Source organism: Sinocyclocheilus grahami, unplaced genomic scaffold (genome assembly GCF_001515645.1).
Source record: "Sinocyclocheilus grahami isolate Dianchi unplaced genomic scaffold, SAMN03320097.WGS_v1.1 scaffold321.1, whole genome shotgun sequence".
Taxonomy (NCBI): Eukaryota; Metazoa; Chordata; class Actinopteri; order Cypriniformes; family Cyprinidae; genus Sinocyclocheilus; species Sinocyclocheilus grahami.
In genome coordinates, this window is record NW_015505500.1 from 378978 (window position 1) to 388468 (window position 9491).

Consider the following 9491-nt stretch of genomic DNA (forward strand, 5'->3'; position numbering starts at 1 on the left):
AATAGCTCTCATTAGCAAAAGTGATGTTTTGATTCTATTAAATTTAGCACCGGTGAAGCACGGATGAAAATCGATTGGAAATGTTTATGATTAAGCTGCAGTGCTGCCATATTTGTAATAATGGTTTCAGCCGGGCAGGATATGGATTTGTCTGAGAAAGGAAATTATTTTTACACTTATAAAGTATTATAAAATATTGATTAGTCATCAGGATGTTGCTCATAGAATCAAGATATTGGACTAGCTGACCCAGATATTATCGTTGTTGGTGTTTTTTTATCATATATTTGATCTGATAAGCAAAGCCATCTGTTATTTTTTTTAGGATAAGAATAAAAGGTTTTTTGGTTAGGCTGACGGTGCAATTTATCAGTCAATCTGTTCCCACATTCCCATCTGCTCTTTCCAGTAGTGAATTTCCCCCCTCGAGCTATGTGTACAGTCACATCTGATTCAACGACGCTCAGACTAAAGAATCACTTAACTAAAGGCTAATCAGGCGTTTCTGCTGATTGAAGGTATTGCCTAGCGGTTTGGAAATTCTGTCTTGTACTGCCAGCACAATGGATGTTATTTGCAGTCCTCCTTGACACAGTGTACATCCCAGAAGGGACGCTGGCCAAATTCTTCAAAGCTACTCTGCCTTGCATAGTGTGTTCAACTGAATGAGGTGTAGAGAAAACTAAATATGAAACACAATCCCCCAATAGGCCATTTAGAGACAACGTAATGAGGAAATTATGAGGGATGTTGTCATGCGGCTGAAGGTAAGCAGGGCGGGCGGTTTGTGGGGAGATAAGGAGTAGTCAGCGACTCGGTTCAGCCATTCCCTGGAGAAGAGGACAGTCTCATTAGAGATGCAGTAGAGAAAAAGCTCCGCTTATTTTGACGCTGCTGCTATTTTTGTACTCTTGACTGATTAACAATGATAGAGGACAGCTATCATCAGTTTTGCGTGGCAAGCAACACTTTCATTTTCATTAGAGAGCGTAAAACTCTAGTCGTGATCGAGCTGGTTATGTTATTCTGCATTACTAATCACACAGAATTTGAAAAATAAACTGAAAACTAACCTAATCATATCTACCAATTAAATGGATAGTTCACCCAAAAATGAACATTCTGTCATTAACTACTCACCCTCATGTCGTTCCAAACCTGTAAACCTTTGATCATGTTCGGAACACAAATTAAGATATTTTTGATGAAATCCGAGAGCTTTCTGACCCTGCATAGACAGCAACGCAACTACCACGTTCAAGGCCCAGAAAGGTAGTAAGGACATCGTTAAAATAGTCCATGTGACATCAGGGGTTCAACCTTAATTTTATGAAGCTATGAGAATATTTTTTGTTCGCGAAGAAAACAAAAATAATGACTTTATTCAACATTTTCTTCTGCTTGCAAACAAGGCAGATTATTTTTACGATGTCCTTACGACCTTTCTGGGCCTTACACGTTACGCTGCTGTCTTTACAGGGACAGAAAGCTCTTGGATTTGATCAAAAATATCTTAATTTGTGTTTCGAAGATGAACGAAGGTCTTACATGTGTGGAACGACATGAGGGTGAGTAATTAATGACAGAATTTTTGGTCAACTATCCCTTTAAATTTGAATGGTTTACCTTACACAATATTTTAAGTTAAGCGCAATTAATATGTTTGTGCAGAACAAGCGTTCTACCAAGAACAGCCTTCGCACTGGCAAGCAACACCATTTTCTTCAGAAAATGTAAAACTCTAGTTGTGACCCAGCTGTTTGTGGTATTCTGTTATATTAATCACACAGAATTTGATAAGGAAACCAAAACTAACCCCACCATATCTATCAATCATATGTTTGCTTGTGTAAAACGAAACCAAAATCTAAAGTTCTACAAACTGAATCTTGGAGTTTATTAAATTGAATAATTTTTTTGAGTTCTGCCAACGTAGTATTGTATCATATGCGTAGAATTGCTAAAGAACTGTTAAACAGTTCTCTAGTTTAACCCTCAGATGTCATTCACTGATCGAGTGCATTTTGTTTGGTTTGTTTCAGATGATGCTATGAAGACCACCAGAGATGACTGATGTGGAACCTGTTGTCTCTGACTTTGAAGCCACGGGCAGGACTGGCCGGCGGAATGCATTGCCAGATATTCTAGGTTCCACGGACGGTCCTGGAGCTGCTGACCTACCTGATAAACTAGCCGAGCTTTCAGTAGGAGGTACTGTACTGGGTACTGGGCTTGATGTCCATTAGTCTCAATGTACATGCCAATAATAAAAAGTATGTGCTTGCGAGATCTAGGCAAAATATGGGAAAAATAAATGAAAATAATGCAAATGAATAAAAAAGAAAGAAAACAACCCTACTAGCTCACAGGGATAGGATTTCACTGGATATCAGCAGGCAAACATTTATAATTTTAATGCAGCAAGTGTGCATTAAACTGATCAAAAGTGATAGTAAAGACATTTATAATGTTACGAAAGATTTTTGTTACATCAAATAATCACACAAAAATTTGTATCACAGTTTCCACAAAAATGTTATTCAACTGTTATATTCAGATAGAAAATTTGTAATACTATTTCACAATATTACTGCTTTTACTGCATTTTTGATCAAATAAATGCTGTCTGAGTGAGCATAGAGGACTGAAATGGTTAAACAGTAACGTATAATGTAAAATGATAATAATATATAGACTTTTGGCGATTGTGGGCAAGTTTATTTATATCGCACATTTCAAATACTATAATTTTAAAAATAAATGTGCTTGACAAATACATAATGATAAAATATGAATATAATATCTAAAATTATTTAAGAAAAATAATATGAAATACATAATAAGCAAAAAAATACAAAATAAGCAATGCATAATAAGCAAAGAAAAAGGAAAAATAAATAAAAATTGAATTCAAAGGACATAACCTGAATGAAATACTGCAGTGTAATTAAACTGCAAACTTATGCAAGGGAATTATGCAATTAACAGGGCTTGAAACTAGTTCAGTGCATAAGTTAACAAGGCTAATTTAATCGACGCAGTGGACCTCTGATGTCTAAAATGGGCCGTGATGTTGGCAGAGTCTAATCACGCCTCCGTGTGTGACTAAGCTGCGACTGACAAAAGCACCTCTCTTTAAAAGGTGCTTTTCTACGGAGAAAAGAGCACTCTCTCATCACATATACACTTTCCTCAACGCTTAAGTGCTTTTGTGTGATCGAGCTGTCATCAGGGGGTCGGCTGGAAGTTAGACTGCCACCAGATGCTGTCAGAAAGCCATTCCTTAATCATGGTTGCTGTGGTAGTTGGTGAAAACCTGTGATTTTCAAAGACACATGTTGATACACGTGTCCAGTATATCAAACTAAAAAACTTCAGAAAGAGTGATATCAGTGATTTAAACCCCTAGGCAATGACCTTGATTCAACACATACACTTCTGATAAATATGAATTCAAAATGCCTTCTTTTGAAGATCAGATCATGACTGAACCTTCCTGTGCATCAATAACTGCCTGCAGTCAAACACTTTTGATCTGCTCTGTTATCCATAAGCCTCAAAGGCATCGTATGTGATCGCTGCAAATGATGTTCCATGAGTGATTTGTGATGATGCTGGAGATTCTCAGCAGTGCTGAATCTGCTGCCTATTCTACATCATACATTATTTATCCTGTTTAAATAATAATAAACACAATACTGTTTCTGTGCTAGTGTAAACTACCTCTTCTGCCATCTAGTGGCCTTTCTTATAATTGTCCTACAAAATGGAATTGTCTTTTAAAGGGGTCATATGATGCTTTTTAAAAGATCATTATTTTGTATATTTGGTGTAACAGAATATGTTGACATGTTTTAATGTTCAAAAAACACATTATTTTCCAAATACTGTACATTATTGTAGGTCCTCTATGCCCCGCCTCTCTCAAATGCTTCGTTTTCTACAAAGTCCCTCCTTCCGACAAGCGCAGTCTGCTCTGATTGGCCAGCTGACCCAGTGCATTGTGATTGGCTGAACACCGCAAGCACTCGTCAGAAATGTAACGCCCCTTACCATAATCGCGAGCTTCATCTTTCAAAATAAATGTAAAGACAGAGCCCGAAAGGGGAACAGAGTCACGTGACAGACACAGTGATGAAGCTGGTATGTGTTTGCAGTACACAAGCCACGGTTAAGACAGCTGACTCCACTGTGATGTGACGCTGTCTCTCTCGCTCTCTCTCACACACACACACACACGATGCGCAAAACTCCGCATTTGAACAGTCAATAGCAAATACTTAAACTAATAACAAAACAGTAGCTGATTCAGAAGCGCCAGATTGTCATAGCAAAGTAAGAATTACCTCCTCTCCTAGGTTCACGAAACGGTCGTCCATAAAATGCATTGCTGTTCTGTTGTAAGTAATCTTAAAGATTCCTAAATGCATCTACTTTCGGAAGGCCAAATAAAGTGCTTTTGCTTTCGCCTAGAAACACACAGCGTCTCCCTGACATGCTGCTTCAACACTAACTGCGGTTACTGAAACCACTCTTTGCGTGTACATTGGGGCGGCATTATGCTAATATTTCCACATAGTGAGGTAGATATGTGGGGGCGTGTTAGAACTAGCCGTTTTAGGGGGGTCTTTAAGAGTCTTAACTTTGATAAAGAATATCTCTTTGGTTTTGAGACTTAAGTCTTTGCAACTTCAGGGATCTTATCTATGCACAATCAGCCTGTAACACTCCAAAGAGAAAGGAAAACTTGAAATCGCATCATATGACCTCTTTAATACGAAAAAGCTTTTTAGCTAAGTTCAAAGAGTGAAATCTTCCTCTCATATGAAATAAAATTGGATGGTGTTTAAAACTGTCAAGCTCCAAAGAGAATGAATAATCACCATAAAACTATAATAAAGTCCTTCTGCTTGGGGGTCTGCAGTAAAGTTCTGAGAAAATAGTGTAAATAAATAAAACGTTAAAATCTACAGAATTTGGCATTATTACTGTTTCCTCTTATAAAGACTGATCAGAAATCATAAGAATTATTTTATTTTACAGTCAACATTTTGTGTTTCTCTTCCGATTTGTTCCTAAAAGTGTATCTAAAGGTGCTTTTATGATGGCTAGAAAAAATATACAGAGCCAATAATAGACACCGAATATTCTTCAGTCATCAAAAAGTTTGAAAACCCCTGGTTTATACAACTTGTACACTTTATTTCAAATCTTCTAAAGCTATATGGTATCTTTGTGTGAGGAACAAACAACATGTTCCTTTTTTCTTCTCAGTTAGAGCTTTCAAATCTCATTTACACTTGGTTTAAATTCAAAAATGGTGATATTATTTGTGTCACAGCAGGTTTGGCTATACTAATGCCAAGTGCATTGTTTCCAGTATGTCATGTGATGAACTGACATAGAAAACATAGCCAGAGATAAGATTTGAGAGCTACAGACAAAATGATCAGTGAAAAACTACATAAATTCCAAATCTTCTGAATTCTAGACTGTAATTTTATGTGAGGAAAAGAGCTCAATTTATTACAGTCATTCTATAAACCATTTTTAGGATACTTTAGTGTTTTTTCCCTTTTCGTGGCTTGACAGTATAAATCAACATCCACTTTCCTTGTACAAATTTCTTTCGAATTTGCCTAATGTGGTGCTGCTAATGCTGCTCGTTGTGACTATTTGCTTGTGTTTGAATTGCTTTGGATGAACATGTCTGCTAAAGAACAAATTCACATAGAATATTGCATTTAATGAGTATTTTTGGCCTCAACACAGATGATGGCGAACAGGGCGGAGAGAGCTCATCCTCGTCCGACCCACCTAAAGAAACCACAGAGGGGGCAAAGACAGAGGGCTCATAACTCGGCAGTGATCTGACCTCATGAGAGACTCACACATGACCTGCCTCTACTCTTGTCCCATTGACCAAACAACTGTTACACTCTGTGCTATGCAACATTGAGACCACCTATGATTGGCATTCAGACGTGGGCCAGCGGGACACAGCTCATTCCTATTACAGGAATTCATCTGAAATTGTGTTTTTCAAATATCAACGATTGTTCATTTCATACCTCTTTTCCCAAAGACTCGCTGTCATGATTTTCCTAACGACCGGCTGTTTTGTGTGTCTTCTGAAAACAGATGTGACCTGCTTTCCCATTTTAAAAAGGAACATTTTGTTTCAGACTTTCCATAATAGCATTTTTCTCTGAATGTTGACATGTAGTGGCAAAAATGTCTCTTTTTGCATAAAAAAGTAAATACATTCCATTTGGTGATGTAGGTAAAGTTTTTTATCTTACGATAGTTGTCTGTCCTTGTACAACACCACATCTTCTGTGTTTTGTATTGTAAAGATATGCATTGTTAACATTCTAGCCAGAGGATAAGAAACAGTGCTGAATAACACGAAATATGATATTTTCTTCTTGTAAATACAGAATTGTACATTATATTTGCTAGTTTTGTTTAAAAGCCTTTTGTTTTGTGCGTAACTGCTGTCAGTGTTGCCCTGCGTGAGCTGAAATTGTATTGTTAGCTGTCTGATGTATCTGCAAACATCCGTGGTCATGTCATTCGGACGTCATCTTAAGTGCTTGTCTCAGATATTTCTTTGCTGTTGTCGATGGCAGTGAAAAAATACGATTGTGGAGACCTGTTGTTCTTCCTCTCTTTCATCTTTTCATCATGCTTCCATCAGAAAATTACATTTGATTTCATTTTTTACCTGGCCATAAATCTGGTGTCATTTTGTCTGTTGTAAGCTACATATAAAATGCCATTATGCTATGTTTAAAAACTACAATAAATCCTGTGCTTAGTTTTTGTAGTTTGAACTTTTTGGACTATGGACCAGTGGTGGTGATTTATGTAACCAGCAGAGGACACCAGAGATATCTTTTATAATATAAGGGCACACAAAAAATCACAATATTCCAGTATATTTTAATTTGGAAAAACCAACCAAACAAAAAAAATTAGTTTTTGTAGTTTGAACTTTTTGGACTATGGACCAGTGGTGGTGATTTATGTAACCAGCAGAGGACACCAGAGATATCTTTTATAATATAAGGGCACACAAAAAATCACAATATTCCAGTATATTTTAATTTGGAAAAACCAACCAAACAAAAAAACCATAATATCATTACAAAACAAAATACATTTCTATTCATTTATGTAGTTTATAAATTGTATGTGTGTGTTATATGTAAAATGTTGTTGCTGTTAACTTTTTGAAACTAAACAAAGCATTTGATTTTATCTACAAAATAGGATTGTAGAATTTAGAGCATAAATAGTATGTTTATATATATGTATTGCATATATATATATATATATATATATATATATATGTAAATTTTGTTGATGTTAATGGAACTAAACAAAACATTTGTTAGAATGGAACGCAAATTTGTTTACAGTTTATGAAAAACTTGTACAAGCTCAGCAGTCAATCAAATGTTTCAGTTTTGACTAACAGCCAATGGGAAATCTGACTCCTCCCACTCATGTTTAATCATTGTCTTGGAGCTGAAAAAAACTATATAAGAGAAAATGCAGCTGCGTTTTCTGCAAAGCATTAATATCAAGTTTATCATTTGTTTATTGATCAGAAAAGCTTAATTTAAAAAATGGTAGATGCTTTCTGTGGCACATGGAAACTGCTCAGCAGTGACAACTTTGATGAGTATATGAAAGCTCTAGGTAAGTTTTACCATAATAACATCAGTAATAATAATTATTAATACAGTATTTTTATTTGAATTACAGACACATTCCAAGTGAACATTGCATGAATTCAATGCATCTGATTTTTGTTTTTCTAAGGTGTTGGGTTTGCAACCAGACAAGTTGGAAATGTGACTAAACCGATGCTCATCATCTCGAAAGAGGGAGAAAAAGTTGTCCTAAAAACACAGAGTACTTTCAAGAACACCGAGATCTCATTCACATTGGGAGAGGAGTTTGATGAGACAACCGTAGATGACCGACACTGTAAAGTAGGTTTGGAAAAAAATATGTTTCATAACATGATTTAAAGGGAAGTGTTACCACAGGGAACAATACATTCCCATCTCAGAGGAGACGTGTTCTGAAGCTTTCTGTCTGAAATGAATGCACAGTGATGTGTTCTTTTTACCAGTCCACTGTGGTAATGGATGGAGACCAGCTTGTTCATGTGCAGAAGTGGGATGGAAAAGAGACCACCCATGTCCGGGAGCTCAAAGACGGGAAGATGGTGATTGTAAGGTTCTTGCTACAGAAAAGAAACTCCACATTAGCTCTTCACTGTTCATATAGTGGTATTTGATCACTTTAATTACTTGCTGGTTTCAATTTTTTTTTTTAGAAACTCACCTTTGGGGACGTGGTGGCTGTGCGTACCTATGAAAAAGCATAAGTTTTGGGAATATTAAGAGGATTTGTCCTTCTCCAGGCAGCAACAGACACGGTGTGCTTTGGTGCTTTACGGAAAGAAAAAACTTTGCACTTCATTCCTCAAAATCTATAAAAGCATGGACTACAAATATCTTTGATCCATTTTTAATACTTTTGAGTCAGTACGATTCATTTGTAATAAACAACTAGACACAATAAAGATGGCTTGTGTGTTCATTGATAAGATTAATATAGGCTAATATAGATTGTTGAGGTCAGCTGTTTTGTAATTTCACAATTTATTCATTGAAATGTATGTTTCTGTGCTATATTTATATTTAGACTATGGGGCCGTTGAATGCTTGAATCTGATTGGCTGACGAACGTTCTGAGGTGCGCAATTATTTTCAGGGAAACGCACTGCGAAAGTAGTTCCAGGCAGCTCTCTTGACCGCATTACAGTTCCATATCACTTCGCATAGTTAACCGTAATAACTGAAATTAGCATACAATCACACGTGCTCGCACACGCACACTAGTCACGCAGTTTGCACAGAAAGGTGTTGTCAGCGCTGCCTTGACGATTTGATCAGTTAGCCTATGTAGTGTAGCAACTTAAAGGCTACACATGACATTTCTCACTAGCGAGGTAATAACAGCGCTGTTTAGAGACGCTGCTGCAGAACACTGTTGAGGGACGCACAGAGGTAGCCTAATTCACACAAGCTCTCTCTCTCTCTCTCTGTGTGTCTCTGTCTTTCTCGCTCTCTTTCTAATCAGTGTTGCCAACTAATTTTCAGGGGAAGTTGCTAAAGGAAGGGTGATTTGTTGCTAAAAGTTGCTAAATGATGACATTGCGTGATGACGTCATTACGTAACCACGCCGCAAAATTGCGTCAAATCTCAGCAAAAACATATATATATATTATATACGTTAATTTAGATTTGTTCGTAGCAATACAAATGCATAATATAATATTAAAATGTAAATGACTATTTTTAAATCCATTGAATTATCGAAAACGTACACGTTTTTGAACGATTACAATTTAAGTTGTATACTTTAAAGCAGTTTATTAGTAGTTAGTTAGTATGCTGCACTCTAAGAA

At 36.5% G+C, this 9491-nt stretch overlaps 2 protein-coding genes across 2 annotated transcripts; both read left to right on the plus strand.

The window, feature by feature from the left end:
• Window positions 1-2032: 2032 nt before the first annotated feature.
• Window positions 2033-6955, plus strand: LOC107602189 (cAMP-dependent protein kinase inhibitor beta-like). Its single transcript, XM_016294620.1, has 2 exons — window positions 2033-2211; window positions 5773-6955. Exons 1-2 carry the CDS (start codon window positions 2067-2069, stop codon window positions 5856-5858), a joined length of 231 nt encoding a protein of 76 aa, XP_016150106.1. The 5' UTR covers window positions 2033-2066; the 3' UTR covers window positions 5859-6955.
• A 621-nt stretch (window positions 6956-7576) lies between these two features.
• Window positions 7577-8436, plus strand: fabp7b (fatty acid binding protein 7, brain, b). The gene is made up of 4 exons (XM_016294606.1): window positions 7577-7707; window positions 7831-8003; window positions 8147-8248; window positions 8354-8436. The coding sequence occupies exons 1-4, from the start codon at window positions 7635-7637 to the stop codon at window positions 8402-8404; spliced, it is 399 nt and encodes a 132-aa protein (XP_016150092.1). The 5' UTR covers window positions 7577-7634; the 3' UTR covers window positions 8405-8436.
• Window positions 8437-9491: the final 1055 nt, after the last annotated feature.